Source organism: Acipenser ruthenus, chromosome 8 (assembly GCF_902713425.1).
Source record: "Acipenser ruthenus chromosome 8, fAciRut3.2 maternal haplotype, whole genome shotgun sequence".
In the NCBI taxonomy this organism is placed as follows: domain Eukaryota; kingdom Metazoa; phylum Chordata; class Actinopteri; order Acipenseriformes; family Acipenseridae; genus Acipenser; species Acipenser ruthenus.
This window is the reverse complement of record NC_081196.1, coordinates 43,609,167-43,632,033: the sequence shown is the minus strand read 5'-3', so window position 1 is coordinate 43,632,033 and position 22,867 is coordinate 43,609,167. Positions and strand designations below refer to the sequence as shown.

Sequence of the window (22,867 nt, the reverse complement as noted above, 5' to 3'; positions counted from 1 at the left end):
ACAATTACCTTACCATTGGTCTCCACCTGTGAACCATTAAAGTTGCTGTCACATTTTCTGGATAAAAACCCCACTGTTGAAGGATCATTGGTCAGGCTGTGAATCGGAAGGAAAATGAAGACCAAAGAGCATTCTACAGAAGCTAGAGATAAAGTAATACAAATGCATAGATTAGGGAAAGGGTACAAAATAATATCCTGTTTGGATATCCCAGTGAGTACAGTTGGATCAATAATCAGGAAGTGGAAGCTGCATCACACTACCCAGGCACTGCCAAGAAAAGGCCGTCCCTCAAAACTCAGCGCTCAAACAAGAAGGAGACTTGTGAGAGAACCATCAATCACTTTGAAGGAGCTACAGAGTTCAGTGGCTGGGAGTGGAGTAATGGTGCACTAGTCAACCATATCAAGAGCTCCGCATAACACTGGCCTGTATGGGAGGGTGGCAAGAAAGAAGCCGTTTCTCAAAAAGCACCATCTGAAAGCACGTCTGGAGTTTGCCAGAAAGCATGAGAGTGACCCAGCTGCGATGTGGGAAAAGGTTTTGTGGTCAGATGATGAGACCAGGATAGAGCTTTTTGGCCAAAACTCAAAGCGCTATGTGTGGCGCAAACCTAACACTGCCCATGCCTCAAGACACACCATCCCTACAGTGAAGTATGGTGGTGGTGGCAGCATCATGCTGTCGGGATGCTTCTCATCAGCAGGGACTGGGCATCTTGTTAAAATTGAAGGAAGAATGGGATGGAGCAAAATACAGGGAAATACTGCAAGAGAACCTGCTTCAGTCCGCTAAAAAACTGAAGCTTGGGAGGAAATTCACCTTTCAGTAGGACAATGATCCCAAGCACAAGGCCAAAGCAACATTGGAGTGGCTCAAGAACAAAAAGGTGAATGTCCTACAGTGGCCCAGTCAAAGTCCTGATCTCAATCCCATTGAGAATCTGTGGTACTATTTGATGATTGCGGTCCACAAGCGTCGTCCAACCAACCTGAACAACCTGGAGCAAATCTGCCAAGAAGAATGGGCCAAAATCTCTCCGACACTGTGTGCAAAGCTGGTACATACTTACCCCAAAAGACTTAAAGCTGTTATTGCAGCGAAAGGTGGCTCTACCAAATATTAATGTGTGGGGGTTGAATACTTATGCAAGCAAGATATTTCAGTTTTTTATTTTTCTTAAAAATATTTCCCAACATAAACCAATTTCACCTTACAATAATTGATTTTGAGTTTCAGTGTTTTAAAATAAAATATTAAACAGAACGCAATTTCAGTGTACCATTTGTAATTCAGTAATATGAGAGAATTGGTCAGGGGTCTGAATACTTTTGCAAGGCACTGTATTAGTATGAGGCTATTAACAGTCCTCGGAGTGCAAAAAAAAAAAAAAACTGAGATGAAGTCGATGGTGTTGTTAGCAAAACCAGACTAGCACATAAGATCACTTTTATGTATGTTTTATATTGTTTTTTCAAGCAGTGTAATTCAAGCTCTGCATTTTTTCCGATAGGATGTCTGGTTTTGAAGTTATAGTCCACTTTAGTCAGAAAACTGGTAAACAGCTTAGTTAATTATTTAAATCAAGGGGTTGTTTTATTTAATTTGATTGTTGTCTGAATAGAATGCCCTCTTTTTTTATTTGGCAGGGATGTTTTTACACAAAATTGGCAGAAGAGTTGCATGGTATTTATTTTGTACATTTTTACAAAGAGAACTAGTAAGGTGTTTTTATCATTATTGGTGGTGTTTATTGCAAATAAGGTGTATCTGTGTTTTAGTAGTTATGCTTACAGTGTATCTTAAAAGCATTTCAGGTTCTTGATTGGATGTCCTCCAAAATCTAACAGTACCCTTTACTTTGACCTGTGACCTAAAAAAGCAGTCTTATTGTGGCCATGTTACTTTTTGTTTTTCAGAAGATGAAGACCTAATGCTTTAGGGAAGGAAATAAGACTTCTATTGCATAGCAGTTTCACCCATTCCAGGTTTTACTACAAGCTTGATTAGTCACAGTGTATAGGTAACAAGCTCAGGTGTGTCTTATTAGTAGGGTTGGGACAATTTACGATAACTCTAATATTGTATCGAACAGAAGTCACAATAAAAAAATTGCATTATAAAAATAATTAGAGTTCGGAAATGTACGATATTGTATTCATTATACGATTTAATGACTGCTGAATTTATGCTATTTTTCGTTTTAATTATTCCACAAGTAATTCCAAGTGTTCCATCTGTTCTAGTAATATTTAATTAGTACTTGTAGATTATTAGAGTAGCCGCCACTTCCGCCCTAACGATGCCCCAAGCTTTTGCAAGATTTAGTTGAGAAAAGGCGGTGAATGAAAGCAGCAGTGGGCACTCTTTCAAAACAGCTTAACAAAAAATAAATGCTTCAAGTTCAGTATCAATTTCGGTATTCTTGGGGAAAATGGAGGTACCCTATGTGCAAAATATGCTACACCAACAGAAAACAATTGTGGACTATTTTGAAAATAGCAGGTAGGCTATGTGGTGTTCTTGCAGCCATGTGTACACTATAAACTATTCTAGGTACATTTTAAATGTATTTATTATTGCTTTATTGTGTTCAGTATATGTAAGGTACTGTATAGTGCCATAGATTGTTAATGTGGCAACTGGTTTTGTGTACTAAAATAGTTGGGTTTACACAAGAAAGTGCACTAAATTCCTTTAGTTTCAACTTAAAATATTCTTGTATTTCCGAACTCTACAGTAATGTGTACAGAGAAGGCATGATTTATTTATAACTTTATTTATAACTTGCAGCAGAAAAATGCATTGGGTATTCATTTGATTATACTATTTGTATACTGTATACGGTATTTTAGCGAAAAGGGAAATACAATAATTACAATAAATTCAGCAGTGTAAATGTGTGTTTTTTTGTTTTTTTTTTAAACCGGACACTTAATTACACCAGGTAACATGTCCTCAGTTTAGCGCGGGACTGCTGTATTTTATATGTGTATAACCAGCAGAATCTAAATAAGCAAACACTTGAGCAGTAGTGCCTGTCGATGAAGGCTCTACCGTGTGGCAGTTGACTGCGACTGGAGTTATGCACCCCGAGCTGCTAAAATGTTCATAGGATCACATATTGTACATAATTGGAGAAAAAATTACTTTATTAAACAAATACATTTTTTTACTTGCCAGAGCTGCTTATGGTTTATCTGGACAGTGCCAGATATCCCAGTGGAGCATTATTATTGAATTGTCCGTGTCTCAGTTTGCTGTTGTTGAAAGATGAGCTCCAGTCGAGATGACAGGCTGTGATTGGCTGACTTGGCAGTTGCAGGTACAGGATTGGTTGCTTCCATCGGTGCAAAGTATTGATTGGCTGGATTTGGTGGATGATAAAATACATTTGGACCAATTGTGTTTTAAGGATTTGCTGTCCTATAGATATGAACTGAGCTTTCAATACAGCAAGTCAAAATGAAGAAGCCATTACTTGCGCGGATTGATGTTAAGTTTGATTTACAAATGATGCCATGTTCTAGCAAGCATCTACTGTCTGTTCGAAGCCCACTAGAGCTGGACGCTGATTGGCTGATGATACCGAGTTATTGTCTTAAAAATTGGTAGAGTACACCGCTATATTCTTTATCAATGACACAGATCCCGCTGTCTTGTTCACTTCCATTTTGTTTCCGGTTTACAATCCATTTAACCAGAGATGCAGGACCCAACGGACAGAAGTATGAGTCAAAGTGATTTCCTCATTTTTACACAATACTAAGATAGGAATGAAAAGGACTGACAGCTCTAAAGTTCTATCTGCTTACAGTAGAGAGGCCTGAAGTGTGATGATGTAACCTTTATATTTCCAGTAGAGGACCAATCAGAAGACAAGAAAATCAGTCTTGTGACAGCCACGAGCAGGTTTATTTTGAGAGGTTTATTTTGGCTCTCTTGTGTATTCATTTTTTTGACCAGTCGCTCAAATATCTGTCAAATGTTGCTGATTTCAGCCAGCTCTCTGAGGAGATGATTGGCCTTGTTCTTGGCTGACATCTGTTCAAAAGCTTCTCACGCACTGTCTGAATTTATATACAAATCCTTCTGTTTGTGTTCAGTCTGTTCATTCATTCATAAATGCATTCATTTATTTTCCCGTCACTGAATTATTCTGTTCAGTTTGAAATTACCACAGCATCATTGTAGTATGGAAATAGGACTGAGTGTACAGTACAGTAAGCCCTGTCTCTGCTCAGGTGTGTCTAATTTAGCTTCAAACCGCTACAATCATTATTTTACTAATAATTGCTTTTCTGCTGGGCATATTTGAAACTGGACGTGTTTTCTTGCAGTAATATTTCAGTGTTATGCTGTTGAATTGTTCATAACCTTTTTTTCATGAAAAAGTCCCTGAAGATGCAGCCCTATACAGCAGGGCAGGGTGAGTCCCTTTCCAACTAGAAACCACTTAATGTGGAGCAGGCGAATGAGACAGACCAAAATATTCACTCTGAAAAGACTTTGGAGTCTACAGTTTATCTAAACCATGGCAGGTCTAAATACAGTATCCCCCACTGTGCTGGTATTTTACTTGAGATCAGCCACTATTTAGAGCAGTTGAATCGAACCAGCACACAGAAAGGTAGATAAATCTAAGACTTTCAGACCAACATTACCCTCATACTTGTATGTTTTTTAAAGTGTAAAAGAAAAAATATATTTAAAAATAAGACCTTATTTGCTGTCCTCCACACTGCTTCAAGTTGTGAGAAACTGTTTCTGATGTCTTGTGGCTTACTATAGCAGGATATTACAAAAATTAATTTCCTAGATTTGGTGAATACCATTTAAAAGTTTACACGTGTTCCTGTATTACAATAAGGAGCTGAGGGGAAGGTAACTTGTATTTGGTTGTCACTGCAACACCCATTTTATTCTTAAAGTGATTATAATGAGCAAAATAATTCCACAAATGGTATCAGTCATGCACTTCCATTTGTTATGTAGCCTAGGTCTCAAATGTGCAGTTTTGCAAAGCGTTGTTGTAAAAATGACAGCCGGTACTACTGTAGGGTAAACATTTCATTCTGCTTGCCTTGCCTTCCAGGGAAATTGTTTCTGCTTTACTTCCTAGATTGTTTCACCACAGCAGTGTATTTGGGTAAAAGATGAAAGCAGTGCTTGCAAACAGATTTATTTAACCTAGTGTACTTCCAGATATCATGTTTTAAAACAAATGCATGTTTTCTAAAACATATTTGAGACTTAGTGTATTGAATAGATGGGGATGACAAAAGTATGGATTCTTTTTTATTTCTCAGCATTCACTTTTAAGATGCCTGTTCACTGTAGTTCTTTTAAATCTTATCCGTTTTCTAACTTCAGTTGGTTGGAACATTTAATCCAGAGAGAAAAACCTTCAGGCAGTGCTACAGGGAAACTGGCCACATATTGAATCATGTTCACCAATAGTTTAGCGTCTGTGTTATCTTTACAGACATTTTTCATCCCAAATATGAACTGGCACCTCCAGCATTTCGAAGGGGATGGGTTCAAACTATACATAGATTCAACTAAAAATAACAACTGACGATCATGCTCAAAAAGTGCAGAGACATGAAACATGTATTAAATGGAAATGTATTAAAATGTAATATCTTTCTATTTGGAGGATAACACAGAAACTATGAATCTCCATGTCTGTCATTTTAGTATGCAATACAACATATACTGTACTAAAATATTGCTTTAAAACCTTTTCTTTATTTTCCTAATACATTTTTTTTTGGTTTGCTTTCCACAGAATTTAAAAGCAGATCCAGAGGAACTGTTCACCAAACTGGAGAAGATTGGCAAGGGCTCCTTTGGGGAAGTTTTTAAAGGCATTGACAATCGGACTCAGAAAGTAGTGGCTATAAAAACTATTGACCTGGAAGAAGCCGAAGATGAAATAGAAGACGTTCAGCAGGAAATAACAGTACTAAGCCAGTGCGATAGCCCCTATGTAACCAAGTACTACGGATCTTATTTAAAGGTATGTTTCCCTCCATGGTTTGGTAGCACCGCATTGATAATGTTTGTGACAAGGAAAGCTATACAGTTTATACTGGTTGCTATTTTTGCCCTCTGCAAGCAGCCATGCATACAGAAGCAGCAGACGATGCTGATTTGCACCCCTTGTTGATGCCTGACCTTTTGGGAGGCTCCTCCTCCCCCTCCTCTCTCAGCACTGGATTTCTGTAGGTCTGGTAAAACACCTGGGGCCACTGTGTCAGCTGCTGAGAAATCGGGTCACAGCATTCCTCTTGAAGCTTGAATCATAATTACAGAAAGCATGCCTCCCACTTTCTGAAGGGATGCTACTAAAAGTACTGCAGCTACTTTTGTCCACTGGAATTGGACCAGTAGGCCAGAACTTTGAATATTTAGGCCAAATTTATAAAATAACCAAAATCTCTAATTAAGCAAGAAATATTGTGAAGAAATAGAAAAGAGCAATACTGCAGTCCCCATGCATTCATGTAGCTGCCCTACTTGTGGTTATGCAAGATTAACTTTGATTTTTTATTTATATATATATATATATATATATATATATATATATATATATATATATATATATATATATATATATACTTCTACCAAATATGTCTGTGCATATAAAATAATACCCTTGCCTTGCATTTGGCTTACTGTGCCAAGTCAATCTGCTGGTTGATCTGTTTCTGTAGCAAATAACCCACTTCTTGGAGTCAACCAGTCTCTGACTGAATATCAGCAAAGTGTATTTATTTCCATTTGAGAGGCTAAAGTACATTTTAATGCATATTGGTTGAAAATGTGAGCACTCAGTGAGCAGACTGTCACTAAATATTTAATATAGGCCAGTGGCACAGCAGTGATGTTTAGAAGGAACACAACACGGAATGTATTTATGCTATGTGTTATATCTGGCAGTTCAAGGCACTTGATTAGTTGTTAGACGGAGTGCATGATGAAAAATTACATACAAGTAATGTGCGGTTATTCTGATTCTTCCCTTTAACAGGTTTTTTGTCAGCAGGTATTATTTCAAACCAAATTTAAACCAATTTACTTGTTTAACACAGCATACAATATAAGTACCCTCATTTGCTTGTAATTGTAAATTAAATAAAAATAATAATAATAAAAAATAAACATCCGGTTGAATCCACTCACTTGCGATGCGTGTTTGTGACTGGTGAATTAGCAACTGGATTTTTGATCCTTAGGATTTCTCGGCACCGCCTTAGTCCCCCTCAGTTTAACCTACCAATTTACCTGTCTGTGAACCACATTTTTGGAAGGTAAATCTATATAACAAATACAATATTCTGTGTTTGGAGAAAGTCAGTGCGCTTTATATTATTACAGCAAGGCAATCAAATAAGGACTGCAATTTAATAGTTTCTTCATTTTGTATTTTTTCAAAAGAATTGACATTTTTTGTTTTTAAATTTGTAGGGATCATGGCGCGTGTCTGTCGACTTGGAAAGGGAGAGCACAAATGACCTGAGCAATTTTCGTTTTGTTTAAAACACTGGAAATATATAGTGCATGTAGGCCTTTTGTTAAGTTTATTCCATCTGTAGCTTTGGAATTAAAACATATATATATATATATATGTTCTGTTTCTGTGTTTTTCACAGACATACAGTTTTGTGGTCAATAAAGCAAATACCGTAAAAATCTTTTATAGGTCGCACCGGCGTAAACACAGAGAAGCAGTGTAAGTGTGATGTTTTTAGTCTGAAAGAGTCTGAACGCTTCCATTTAAAATTCAAAGTTACTTCGGGTATTGAGAGTAACAAATGAAAACTTTTAATTATAACAGTGGTTTTGTGTTAGATCCTGAAAAAATAATTGGGTTTTTGACAGTTAAGTTTGAGCCATAATAACCGTGGCTGTAGTAACCCCATTGTGGCACTGGTACAGTAGTTTAATATTACACGCACCAGTGCATACGTCGCAGTGGCCTATTAGTCGCTCCTCTCTTTTTAAAGGCCCCTCAAAAATGCCTACAAAATGGACTTGTACATCGGCTTTTACGGAAAGAATAATTGTTAATTGTAATAACAAATTTTTGTACAGTAGTTCAAAGTAACATTATAGTTAAAATGTAGTTAATGTATTCCCCATAAATTAGCATTAAAGTATTAATGTACTTGCATTTTACTCACCCAAAATACATTTTACTCAGTGTTTAAATTGGAGAGTAAATGACTCAATAATCCAAAATGTTGTGTTGACTCTTCACTGATCAGGAGGGCTACTGTATGGATGACAGTGTACTGTAGAACTAAGACCATGTGAAAGAGCCTGATTGTCGGGTAGAAGCATTGCTTTCGCGGTATTTCACATTCCACATAAAGTGGTGTCACAGCTCTACAAATTGTTAGTTTGATTAATGTGTCATAACCCTTTTGAAGGTTATAATTATTATTATTATTTGTTTATTTAGCAGACGCCTTTATCCAAGGCGACTTACAGACACTAGGGTGTGTGAACTATGCATCAGCTGCAGAGTCACTTACAATTACGTCTGACCCGAAAGACGGAGCACAAGGAGGTTAAGTGACTTGCTCAGGGTCACACAATGAGTCAGTGGCTGAGGTGGGATTTGAACCGGGGACCTCCTGGTTACAAGCCCTTTTCTTTAAACACTGGACCACACAGTAGAGGTACTATAGTATGTACGTCCTTTGTTAAGTATTGTATGTACTTTGTACCTCAGGAATACTGTAAGGTACTGTAGCATTAGAGAGTGCAGTAGTACTGTAGCAATCATGCCATTAGGGCAAAGGTGTGAAAACAAACTTTTATCATGGGCTGCATATCCAGAAAACTAGTTTAACCTAATATTTATAGCGGGGCCACACATTACTAAAGAGGCACATGTCCTCTGCACATCATGGGTTTTTACTGGAGCAATCTAGGTAAAGTACCTTGCTCAAGGGTACAGCAGCAGTGTCCCCCACCTGGGATTGAACCCACGACCCTCCGGTCAAGAGTCCAGAGCCCTAACCACTACTCCACACGGCTGATATTTTAGTTCACAGTAAACATAAAAGAATAATTGACAGAATATGTTACATCATGTAAGAATAAGTCATGGATTTGAATGTAAACAATAACAAGTTGTTGTCATGCCTTCAAAAACCTATAAATACCTCCAATGTTTTCATAATGGGCAATTTCCCTTAGAATTAGTGTTAATTTTATTCTGTACTGCACGATACACATCACAAACAAAAATATACAAAACAATTAAAAACAAAGCATTATTATTGTACTGTTACCATATACACACTCCTTGCATAATAATGCAAAGCAAATTAAATATCTACTTGCTGAAGCGGTTTTTATTTTAGCCGACAAGTTGTTCAGTTGTACAATCGGTGCCACTTTATTGGGAAGCCTCGGGAGAAGAACTGGCCTGAATAAGCGGCTGTCCCAATTAAACGAGAGGCAGTTGAGACGACCTTAGTCATACTTTTTTGATTGTAATGAAAAGAAAAATAATGAAATCAAGTCAATGTTTTTTTTTTTATTCCTAAACAAAATGAATCGCACCTGCGATGTTGACATGCCAACTTTCTTTGCGACAGCAGTCAACAACAGGAGACTCCCGTACTCACTGCACTGTGCTATGCGACCAGTCTTGCTCTGAAAAGCGATCTCCGTTCATCATTTGAAAATACTGTATCCCAAATAAACAAAGTGACGTCCCAATTAAACGACATTTTTAGCATTGGGAAGAACCGTCTCCCAGAGTTGTATCCCGATTAGGCAGCGCCGACTGTAGCATGGAGCAAAAGGCACAGGGCAGTGACATCCCTCCCTAGCAACAAACTTCCTAATGGTACAAGTAATAATACAATTAAGAGCAAGATAAAAATACAATGACTTTGGTTCTAGCAATGTTATCTGTTCCGTTATTGAATCGTATTTTGTCATATACTTGTACTTGCTAGAACCACAGTCGTATTTTATCTTGCTCTTAATTGTATAATACATGTACTGTGATTCTTGAAATGTATTTTTGTTTACGACTGTAAGTCGCCCTGGATAAGGGCGTCTGCTAAGAAATAATAATAATAATAGTTATGTAGGGGTGCTAGATTCTGTTTAATTTAATACATGTTTAAACTTTTAAAAATATATAGTTTAAACGTTAAAAAAAACATTTTGAAAAGACGCTGTGTAAGGGGGATAGTATGCGTCCCCCTCGATGTGCGGTCTCGACAGCAGGAGAAAATCGGAAGTCGGCCATCTTGGGGGAAGTGCGTAGTTGCAAGGGCTCTGAGCATTTTATATAAATTAGCTTTCTATAAATTACTGCATACATATCTATAAACAGGTCTTTTACATCGGCTTTTCTACTCTCCTTAAATTCAATTGATACGTGTTAATCCATTCGTGTATCTCAATCACAACTGAGAAACGCGTTAATAGTAAAATAGGTTTAATTTACGTTTTTTTTTTCTTCTGTGAAACGACTAAATGGGCTTTTAAATGGTAAGTCTTACTTTTTCATTTAAATGCTGAAGCAACTTAATGCAGTAATACAAATACAGTTACTCGTCGTAATGATTGTAATAGTGTGTCCAGCAAAACGCTTTATTTTTAATTACAGCTTTAATAAAGATTAGTTGCTTATTAACATGTTGCAATCTCGTTTGTACATTATGCTTGTACCTGAAAAATGAAAGCTTGGCCTGTTTAAAAGCCCATTAAGTTGTTTGACAGAAAAAAATAACTAAATTAAATCAAATAAATTTGTACAATATCCTGTTAATTCAAAGAATCAATGTTCCTTTTAAAAAAAAAAAAAATTTACTAATAGCAATAGTTTGTACTTATCTGACTGGCAGCAGTAAAAAAGAAAAAGACTAAAAAATAAACATAAAATTGAAGCAATCTGCTGTTTAAAAAAAAAAAAAAAAAAAACTACAGTCTTCTGTAATCTTGCTCAACAAAAGACATTAAAAGTTGAATTCGGTATCCTCCAAAATTGAAATTGGTTGCATGTCATTTGCGATCGTCTCAATAACACCGTGTAACAATTTTTTTTTTGTTGTTGTTCCTGGGTAGCAAGTGTTTTTTCCTAATTGCTTATGCCTCAAAAGTATAGAAAATGGCTCTTATTCCCCACAAACTTTGCTTTTGTGACCAGGACAGTGATATTTTGAAATTTACCTATTTTCCAGAACATTCCAGATAGATTCAGTGCTGAGTAAACTTGGAGTAACTTCTAGAACTTTCTAGAACTTTCCAGTAATATAAATAGTAGTATAAATACAGGGGCCTTAAGCCCACCAGTTCAGTTTAGTTCCAGCTGCCTAAGTGGATACATATCTGCATTTTTCTGAGATGGCATCAAGAGGCTGCAAGCATCCGGCAGACGCATTTTGCTATGTCTGCGGCCAATTTATCAAGACAAGAGCGAAAAAGTACTCCGTGGAAGCATCTGCTAAGATGTGTGAGGCCTACAAGGCATATTTCGGCATGCCTGTCGGGGATCAAGACAAACCCTGGGCACCTCATTTCACCTGCGAGCACTGCAAAAAAACTCTGGAAGGTAAGATGGACAATTGTTGCTCGGAATTTTATGTTATAAAATTTGTTAATTTTTAAAATTGTAAAAGTTTTTAATTTTAAAATGTTTTACAATTTTCAATGTTATTGAAAAAATATATCATATATGAAAAATGTTGCGAGAATCTCTTACACATTAGTCATGGGTGAAATAAATGTATTTTTGTAGGATGGTACAGAGGGGAAAAGAGAGCCATGAAGTTCGCTATCCCAAGAATTTGGCGGGAACCCACTGACCACTCAAGCAACTGCTACTTCTGCATGGTGGACCCTTCCAAGCGGACCGGGTTCTCTGTGGGGAGGAACAACGTCAAGTGGGAGCCACTGGTGGACCCCCGGAAGGTGCTGATGCCACCACTGCACATCAAATTGGGCCTTATGAAACAATTTGTCAGAGCTCTAGATAAGGAATCGGCAGCCTTCAAGTACCTTCAAGACTTCTTCCCTAAGTTGTCTGAGGCAAAGGTCAAAGCCGGTGTCTTCGTCGGACCACAGATAAAGAAGATCCTGGAGTGCAATGAATTCCCCAAGAAGCTCACTAGTAAGGAGAAAGCGGCTTGGAACAGCTTTGTCGCAGTGGTTCAGGGCTTCCTGGGCAATCACAAGGCCCAAAACTATGTGGAGCTGGTTGAGACTCTGGTGAAGAACTACGGCACAATGGGCTGTAGGATGTCCCTCAAAGTCCATATCCTTGATGCTCATCTTGATAAATTCAAGGAGAACATGGGAGCGTACTCGGAGGAGCAAGGCGAGCGCTTCCACCAGGATATGCTGGACTTTGAACGCCGCAACCAAGGACAGTATAACGAGAACATGATGGGAGACTACATTTGGGGGCTGATTCGTGAAAGTGATTTACAGTATAATCGTAAATCTCGAAAAACTACTCACTTCTAAATCTTTTGTAGTCATTTTTGTATTACTTTAGTATAAATACATGTTAATTTGGATTCATATGTTGTTTTTTTCTGAATTTATGTGAATGAAAATTCGCCCGTTTTTTCATTGGAAATAGGTAAATTTCAAAATATCACTGTCCTGGTCACAAAAGCAAAGTTTGTGGGGAATAATGGCCATTTTCTATACTTTTGAGGCATAAGCAATTAGGAAATAACACTTACTACCCAGGAACAAAAATTGTGTTACATAGTGAATCAGCGTGTTATGTTTTCAGCCCGAATTCTATCGCATTTCGCTTGCATGTCTGGGCCCCACCTCCTGCATGCTAGATCCAGCTTCATAGAAGCAGACTAGTCACGTGATCAAAAGCAATGACAATGATGCCACGTGACACAGGTAGGAAGTAATACAAAAAACAAAACAAAACCGGTAGCTGTTACTTGCAGACACACGCTTCTTAATATTTGATCTGCACGTTTTTGACAAAGTTTAAACGATTAGCAAAATTAAAAACATTGGACACTTTACGTTTAAACTCTAAACGATTTACACCCCTACTGGCAAGAGACTTGCGCCACAACAGCAAACAACATAAAACACAATAAATAAGTAAAAAAAAATAAAATAAAATCCTTTACCGATAGTAGCTGCTAGGTTGCAGTCTGTCTGGCAGCAGTGTTGTCTGGGAAGAATTAACTCATTGGCTTGTCGGTTTTAGACCTGTTATATATTTTTTTAATATATGTACATTTTTTAGATGAAAATGAAATGTCAATTGCAAAATTTTGTAAAATGCCTACAGCAACGGTAATCGGTTAAATACCAAGACCAGAGGAGGGTTTTCAAGACCGCTGTAGTACTGTTAATACGAGTGTCCATTTTGCTTATATATAACATATTTTTTTTTTTCATTTATTCTTCGTTACAGTAACATTAATGTAATAGAAAAAAAAACACATTTGAATTATTAAAATAAACCAGCTGTATAGTGTAGCAGCAAACAATGAACAGCATTTAACTTTTTTCTTTTTTTATATATCTGAATTGTTGTTGCAGTTATTATTATTGTTAATGGATGTGAAAGGTTAATGCAGAAATTAGATACATGTAGAGAGAGACAAGCACACTTTTGAAAAGGAAGATCAAAGCTAATTCTGTCATGTTGTTCCTTGTTGTTCTTCTGACAGCCTCTTGTGAAAAATTAGGATGATCAAATTCCACGCCTTTTTTTTAACCCCTCTGGGCAGTGTTGGTCAAATATTTCTGGAATCATTATAGAAGATGGTGCCAATCATATTGTTGTTGATAAATCATATCAGATATTTGCTTGATCTGATTTCAGGGGCGTGGATTAGTGTGCGTTGGCTTCTAGTTTAGTTTTAGTGTATTATTATTTATTTCTTAGCAGACGCCCTTATCCAGGGCGACTTACAATTGTTACAAGATATCACATTATTTTTACGTACAGCAGCAGTGTCCCCAGCCAGGGATTGAACCCACAACCCTCCGGTCAAGAGTCCAGAGCCCTAACCACTACTCCACACTGCTGCAGTGTAGTCGTGATCCCTAAAACATCAGCATTCTGATTTAAGCATTTTAATGTGACACTACAAAATGTAATTGATTCATCAAACTCCAATTACGTTGAGTGCAGGCATTTAATGGGTTCCATCTACAACATGGGAGTCGATCTGGAATGGAATGTTTCAAACAAGGGTCAGTGAGTGCTCTTGCATGTGTGGGTGTGTTATTTGTATGGATGCTTATTGCATCATTTCATCTGTTAGAGATTTAGCATGGTCATTTTCTGCCGGTGTGCAGTCCTCACTGGGGCCGACTAGGTCAGCAGCTGATTTAAAGGAGCATCCCTGATTTTCAGATCACTTTGAGTTGATTTGTTGCAGTTATTATTATTATTATTATTATTATTATTGTTATTGTTATTATTAGGGCTACAGCATTGTAATAGCTGTTGCTTTGACGAGCCTATAATGTGTAAACGAGACATTTTTATTTTATTTTGCTTGGTCTTGAAAATAGCCCTTTTACACTTGCACTTATTTATTTATAACAAGCACGATTCAAAGAAATTATATTACTATTTATTGTAGAATAAAAGAAAAGTCTTCATTCTCCTCCATTGACAAGGTGGCAGTGTTTGAATGACGTGTTACTTCTATTGGTAGATCTTGATTCCAGATGCAGGCCCACTCTTTTTTTTTTTCTTTTTCTTTTTTTAATCAATTTGCAGATTATAGCAGTAGGGTAGCAATATGTTTCTTCGGTGTCTGTGTCTTTTCTTAGTTTAGGTTTCTGTGCTCTATGTACTTTATCAGGAGGCAGATATGGCAGGGACAAAATCAGTTTGGCAATTTGTTTAAAAAAAAAAAAAAAAAAAAAAAAAAAAGGCCAACACAGTAACTGTAAAGTCATCATCAACTGCAAGAGTCAGTGGTTGAAGATGTAAGAAACTGATAGTACTAGAAAAGCAGACACTATAATGTGCAATAAACTAAAACCTGTGAAGAAGCCCCATTGTAGTTGCAAGGGGTTTTCTATGGGAATGTTGTACTGTGTAGAGCAAGGCTGCTATATGACTTTGTTGCCCGAAACGCTGCAGAAACAAGCAGCTCAGTGTGACACAGCTATTAGTTACGCTCCACATCCTGTACATTGTTGGTTACGTGCAGTACTGCAGTCAGCACTCCTTGAGGATTAGACAGACCACAAGGTGATTCATTTATTGTAGTATGTGGCTGATATTTTGGTGCCTCAGTATGTCATCATAGTTTACTGCACCCTGATCAAAGGTAACGCTTTAGGTGTCGGTACACGTTAATGTTTGAGTACCGCTGCTTATTTCTTTTCCATTTTTAAATGACTAATTAAAAGGCTGATTCCCAACATGTGTGAAGTATAAAGGTGTCTGGGTAGTGAGTCATGAATTGAGCTGTACATTCTTTCTGATTTGTGTAAAATGCATGGCTGCACAAATCCAATGCTTCAATCTGGCCCAGTACAAAGTGTTATGCATTCATTGGCCTTGTCCAACTGTACGGTCTCTACAGTACCATGTCCATTCTCGGTCCAAACAGAATGAAGCACAACTGTACTGTCCTCAAGCATGAATTATTTAGATAGATTTTTCTACAGTACTTTGAGAAATCCAACTACATTTCTGACAAATCTCTTTTTTTTTTTTTTTTTTTTTGTAAAGCACCAACTGCAAAATTATAATGAGATACCCAAGTAAAGAACCAGATACCTGGTCTGTACATTGCCTGAAGATGAATCACAAACATTTTTAAACACAGTTCTAATGTTTTCTTTGCTCCTCCTGTTACAGGACACAAAATTATGGATAATAATGGAGTATTTAGGTGGAGGATCGGCTCTGGATCTGGTGAGTCCAGCCTATGTTTCTTACATGCTGTCACAAGTGGTTTGAATACGAGAGATACAATTATTTCTTAATACATTTCAATATTACTCACTTGAACAAAACATTATTCTCACAAATATTTCATTACCAATGTACACATAGTTTGGACAATACTATGGTTAAGCAATTATTCCTGTAACACTATTTGACTGTTGTATGTACATTTTGCTTTCAACAAATAATCTTGGAGAGAGGACTTGAACATAACTTTCAAATCTGCTATGCCTCAAATACTGTCATGTTCAATGTTTATTCCCTGGATCCATTCCTCACCACATAGCTGGCGCACACTGAAAGCAACATATTTGTGTATGATTTTTTATTTATTTCTTTTCTACTGTAGCTAGAGCCAGGTGCTTTGGATGAAACTCAAATTGCCACTATACTCCGAGAAATATTAAAAGGACTTGAATACCTACATTCAGAAAAGAAAATCCACAGAGATATTAAAGGTGAGCTATACAGTACAACCTTTCTATGATGCATGATTTAAAATGGAGTTAGGAAATTGTATATTATATTGTGGAGAATATGGATTCTGCATCAGAGAGAGCTGCAAAATGAACAAGGTGGAAATCTGAAAAGCAATAGATTACCAAGCGATACTCTGACTATTTAAATTTGATTTGATTCCGGGGCACTGCACCTTTTGAGTACAATAAAATACTATTTGTGTGTATATATATATATATATATATATATATATATATATATATATATATATATATATATATATATATATATATATATATATATATATATATATATATAAAATAAATAAATAAAATAAAATTATACACATAGTTTACAGTATAAAAGCCTTGTTGTAAACTCAGCTTTATGAACCTATACTTACCTATAAGAAGCTTTTTAAATATACAGGTGACTAATTTTTTTCCTGGAGCCTTATTCTGTTGCAGCATGTTAATGGATGTGAAAGGTTAATGCAGAAATTAGTTCCTTGTTCTGAATCTCTTCTGACCGCCTCTTGTGAAAAATTAGGATGATCAATTTCCACGCCTTTTTTTTAACCCCTCTGGGCAGTGTTGGTCAAATATTTCTGGAATCATTATAGAAGATGGTGCCAATCATATTGTTGTTGATAAATCATATCAGATATTTGCTTGATCTGATTTGAGGGGCGTGGATTAGTGTGCGTTGGCTTCTAGTTTAGTTTTAGTGTAGTCGTGATCCCTAAAACATCAGCATTCTGATTTTAAGCATTTTAATGCGACACTACAAAATTAAATTGATTCATCAAAATCCAATTACGTTGAGTGCAGGCATTAAATGGGTTCCATCTACAACATGGGAGTCAATCTGGAATGGAATGTTTCAAACAAGGGTCAGTGAGTGCTCTTGCATGTGTGGGTGTGTTATTTGTATGGATGCTTATTGCATCATTTCATCTGTCAGAGATTTTGCATGATCATTTTCTGCCGGTGTGCAGTCCTCACTGGGGCTGACTAGGTCAGCAGCTGATTTAAAGGAGCATCCCTGATTTTCAGATCACTTTGAATTCAGATTTGGTAGCAGATGTAAACCAACAGTGCATAAGACCATGTAACAATGTTGATTAGAATGGATAGGCTGGAATAAAGTCACTTGGTTTGTGGCTTGTGTGCTGAATTTTGGTCCTGGCCACTGACCTCAGCCCCCCTGCTTCCTTCTCTTTGTGGGTTCAATCACCCTGGCACCCTGTGGAGGGTCTCGTGTACATGTTGTAAGGAAAACTGGTTCAGGCTCACACTGCCTAAGATGGTGTTATCTTGGTGTGATCCTTTGATTTTTTGTGCTTCCTGTGTTATCTCTTGAGTGCATCGGTTCCTCCAGCATTGTGCAATTGTGTTTATTCCAGCAGTCAGACGGTCATTGTCAGTGCAATTAAATGAAATCTTGCAATCTCGCATTTACCAGTTACTATACCTCCTCTGATAAGAGTGTACAAACCTGCAAACTTGTGTATCTTATATTGCATTCAAACTTCTTTCCATGTTATCCAAAAGAATCGCCAAGTGACACCATCTTCATGTGATAAGGATGCCCCCGTGGGAATTTCTTTTATTGCATCATTGTGTTCCCTATGGCTTGTCCTGTCAATTCCAAAATTATTTCTCAACTAGATGAGCCACAGTATGTGTGGACATACCACAAACTACTTTAAGCCAGTCCTGTATTACTGTACATCAAGCCTTGAAAAGCTTCAGTGGCCTATTTCCTGGCATTCCTCATTTACTAAGGGGCTACCTGATATCGCTATATCACTGTGCACATGTTTTCACTTGTTAGGCTTCAGAAACTAGGTAACGACATTGAGATTATAAACTACAGAACCCTTTTAGAATTTTTTTTTGTAAAAATCATTTTTCTGTGTTAATTGGATGTGCACTTGTCATTGAACTAACTAATGTAATGTTGCTACAGTATGTTCTGGAATTCTGACACGAGGTTGAGCTCACATCTTTGGTATGTAGGCATCCAATTTAAAACGAATTGGGATTTCCTGCCCCCATGCCACATGGTTAAAGTTTAAATAAATGATGCGGTCAAAGGTTCCACTTTCAGTAATCTCAAGGGCTGGATTTGTCACTGGTTTCAGAACTTCTGTTAAAATAAAGAAACAGTAGAATTATTGCATACTGTAGCTCCATTGAGTTTAAATCTGTATGTATTGCTTTTAGTCTGCAATTGTCAAATAGGGACTGGAAAAAACTGTTTTAAATAAGTCTATTCAGCTGGGCATGTATTTAACTTATGACTGTCTTTTTTCTCTCCTTTTTTTTTTATTTATTTTTTTGGTGCTGCTTGCTCCACAGCTGCCAATGTCTTATTGTCGGAGCAGGGCGATGTTAAATTAGCAGATTTTGGTGTTGCGGGACAGCTAACGGACACACAGATAAAGAGGAATACATTTGTAGGCACGCCCTTCTGGATGGCTCCTGAAGTAATAAAGCAGTCCGCTTACGATTCCAAGGTAAGAGGTGATGCAGTGCTCCAAACAAAGTCAAACAACACAGTTCTGATGAAGTGATGATTGTTTATTTATAATCCAGTGGTCAAAACTGACCAACAGAAATAATAATGAGATACAGGCAATACACAACGATGTATACTGCTCTGTATATTTAATTCACGGGGCAGTCCCAAACAATGTACACGGTATTCAAAACACATACACGGTCACCAGTCCTCAGTGAGTGCAGTAGTGTTCATGCTGTAAATACAATTTATTGTGCTCCAGTGCATTGATGTTCTAGGTAAGTGCTGGCCTCTGGCGACAGCTCCAGAACGTGTTAGCCATCTAATAACAATTAGACAAAACAAACAAAACACTCACTATACAGTACAATATGGGTCCTTCCGGGTTCAAAACTTTAACCAAACTGAAGGAACAGATTGCTAAGCCACATCCCCTTTGGTAGCAAGTGCAATCGATTTTCCTCCAATCCGCAATTGACTCGCCAGTGACCATTTTGGGGCAATGACTTGCAGTATTGTGGCTCCGCCCCCTTTCTAAGATGGCCGACTTCCAACCCTGGAATGAATTGTCAGGCTATCTGAGTCCAGGGCACTCTGTTCCCTTTACACAGCGCCCTCACAGGTTGGGAGGGAGATTTACCACCAAGAATCACTGTATTTCTGTCACAATCTGTCATCATCTTTTGTGTCATTCCTTATTCTCTATCCATATGCGAACTTCAGTTCTGGTTCAGGTAACATTGGGGGGTAACTTTGATTTATTTCAAAACTGTAGCTTGTGAGCATGGACAGGCAGTTGACCCAGGGCAAGATAACATTGGCTCATAAATAATTCTTAATTCTAGATAAGAGAAAGTAACTTTGTATTTACATTTATAGAGGGGGGATACAGTATGAATTTTACTGACATGTGCTCTCACTGAAGCTGAATAGCGCAGTGCCAGTGCCAGTGTCAGGAAATAGTTTGCTTGGGCTTCATTTTGTACAGCAGCATGTACTCATTTTAAAGTTCCAGAGACAACAGTGTGTCTGTCAGCCAGTGGAAAGGCACTTAAACATAAACTCTAAAGTACCTGCTGTACAATGTTGAAGTGCAAATATCCAACAGCAGACTGAAGCCTGCTTGATCAAAAATGCAGTAAAGTTCATGAAACATTGAAATGCATTAAAATTCCTACTGCTTAAAATAGCAGCAGCAACAACAACAACAACAAAAAAATGATAGGAGAATCAAACCATTAACTGTTCCCCATTATCCGGGTTACTTTGTCAGCAGGCTTGTGTTGCAGTGTTTCTTTTGGTCCATGTCTCTTGATGGTTATATTGTCCAGTTTTAAGTCTTTTGTCAAAATGAGTTTTAATAATATGCAGTGTAAACAACAGAAATATGCTATATTATGAAATTGCAGAAAGAAGCAGATCAAAGTACTTCTTTAAAAGTTCTTGCAAGTCAGTAATATTGAGTAGAGCGCAAAGTTTTTGGACCATTTTTTATAACTCAGGTTACACTTGCAGCACAACGAGCCCCTGGATTTTGATTGAAAAGAAATATCTGTGTAATCAAACATTGACATCACTGTTTATTTTGGGTGTTTTTATCATTTTTTTTAATAGGAAACATTCACTAAACATATTTATAATTAAACAGATTTATAATTAAATATGTTTAGTATGACCAAATGTAAAGTAGCACTCTGGCAGTTAGAGGTTTAGACAGATGTGAACATGGGCTTTCAAGAATGAGCTTTTTACTGAAATACACCATAGCTATTGAGTGTACACTCAGCAGCTCTTTATTTTCATGAATTCACGTTAATTCAACTGACCTTATAAAACTGCCACAGAACTGCACAAGTGCTGTGTGAAAGAGAAACAAGTGGTATATTTCTAAAATTTTTGGTTTTGTGTTCTGCTCGGCTTACAGGATTTTGTGGTTTTCAGAAAATGAAGCATGACAGAGAAACAGAGTATACCATCTATTTTGGTTTTATTCTGTCTGTTACTGTTTCTTTATTTTTATATATAGTGTGTGTGTGTGTATATGCAAAAGTATTCAGACCCCTGACCAATTCTCTCATATTACTGAATTACAAATGGTACATTGAAATTTCGTTCTGTTTGATATTTTATTTTAAAACACTGAAACTCAAAATCAATTATTGTAAGGTGACATTGGTTTTATGTTGGGAAATATTTTTAAGAAAAATAAAAAACTGAAATGTCTTGCTTGCATAAGTATTCAACCCCTGTGCTGTGGAAGCTCCCAGTTTACACGGTGAAAGAAATTGCCCTAACGAGGACACAATTACCTTACCATTGGTCTCCACCTATGAACCATTAAAGTTGCTGTCACATTTTCTGGATAAAAACCCCACTGTTGAAGGGTCATTGATCAGGCTGTGAATCTGAAGGAAAATGAAGACCAAAGAGCATTCAACAGAAGTTAGAGATAAAGTAATACAAATGCATAGATTAGGGAAAGGGTACAAAATAATATCCAAGTGTTTGGATATCCCAGTGAGCACAGTTGGATCAATAATCAGGAAATGGAAGCTGCATCACACCACCCAGGCACTGCCAAGAAAAGGCCGTCCCTCAAAACTCAGCGCTCAAACAAGAAGGAGACTTGTGAGAGAAGCCACAGAGAGGCCAACAATCACTTTGAAGGAGCTACAGAGTTCAGTGGCTGGGAGTGGAGTAATGGTGCACCAGTCAACCATATCAAGAGCTCTGCATAACACTGGCCTGTATGGGAGGGTGGCAGCACGTCTGGAGTTTGCCAGAAAGCATGAGAGTGACCCAGCTGCGATGTGGCCCATGCCTCAAGACACACCATCCCTACAGTGAAGTATGGTGGTGGCAGCATCATGCTGTGGGAATGCTTCTCATCAGCAGGGACTGGGCATCTTGTTAAAACTGAAGGAAGAATGGATGGAGCAAAATACAGGGAAATACTGCAAGAGAACCTGCTTCAGTCCGCTAAAAAACTGAAGCTTTGGAGGAAATTCACCTTTCATAAAATCAATATCCCCTTACAATAATTGATTTTGAGTTTCAGTATTTTAAAATAAAATATCAAACAGAACAAAATTTCAATGTATCATTTGTAATTCAGTAATATGAGAGAATTGGTCAGGGGTCTGAATACTTTTGCAAGGCACTGTATATATTACACACACATTCATCATTCATTCCTCATATTCACATCACTAAAGAAAGGGGCAAGAATGGAATAAGTTTGCTGTATTGCTGATTATCAAAAACATGATGTTTGAATGGTTAAACTGCGCCTCTACATTGCCATGCATTTATAATACATTTGTGGAATTAAGCATTCTGCTACAATTCTGCTGCTGCTCCTGCAGCTCATACCGCAAGACTGAATATATGAAGTTAGTAAAACTGCTAATGTATTTTCTCATATCTGTGATGGAGACTACTGGAGATACTGTCTTCAAATTTGGTTTGCTTCTCTGAGCTGTCCTGCAATGTGTCAGAACGCCAGCTTTATTGCAGGGTAAATATCTAACATGACAGTGGAGACTGATCAAAAAAGGCATAGAAATGAAGAAAACAAGTGCTCTTGTGAGGGTCAGCAACAAGCCCCCCAGAGATGCAGGATGCAGCTGTCTTGTTCTGTTTGTTTTTGCTCTGATAGAGCAGTGGGTCAGTACAGATCAACAGCACAACCCCCTTTAAGAAATGATTACTGTCGATTTTTTGTTATGGCAAAAAAAAAAAAAAAAAACTAAAGCAGTCTCACTATAAAATAGGTGTTGATACATTCTTGCGTAAGTTAGGACAAATGTACAATTTAAAAAAACCTGTTCAAGTGCTTATTATTATTATTATTATTATTATTATTATTATTATTATTATTATTATTATTATTTATTTCTTAGCAGACGCCCTTATCCAGAGCAAGATATCACATTATAC

General features: G+C 37.3%; 2 protein-coding genes across 3 annotated transcripts in view; both read left to right on the top strand.

Moving 5' to 3' along the window:
• The window catches only part of LOC117407233 (serine/threonine-protein kinase 24), a 45,041-nt gene that overhangs the window by 10,381 nt on the left and 11,793 nt on the right, over nucleotides 1-22,867 (top strand). Inside the window, exons 2-5 of one of the 2 annotated variants that reach the window (XM_059029031.1) lie at nucleotides 5,792-6,022; nucleotides 15,854-15,910; nucleotides 16,293-16,401; nucleotides 18,766-18,923. In XM_059029031.1, coding sequence (XP_058885014.1) covers nucleotides 5,792-6,022; nucleotides 15,854-15,910; nucleotides 16,293-16,401; nucleotides 18,766-18,923 — 555 coding nt within the window. Of the gene's footprint in view, nucleotides 1-5,791; nucleotides 6,023-14,093; nucleotides 14,224-15,853; nucleotides 15,911-16,292; nucleotides 16,402-18,765; nucleotides 18,924-22,867 lie in introns of those variants that run through there. The other variant, XM_059029032.1, reaches the window with a different exon arrangement.
• On the top strand, nucleotides 10,062-13,971 carry LOC131737778 (uncharacterized). The gene is made up of 2 exons (XM_059029033.1): nucleotides 10,062-11,590; nucleotides 11,777-13,971. Exons 1-2 carry the CDS (start codon nucleotides 11,383-11,385, stop codon nucleotides 12,502-12,504), a joined length of 936 nt encoding a protein of 311 aa, XP_058885016.1. The 5' UTR covers nucleotides 10,062-11,382; the 3' UTR covers nucleotides 12,505-13,971.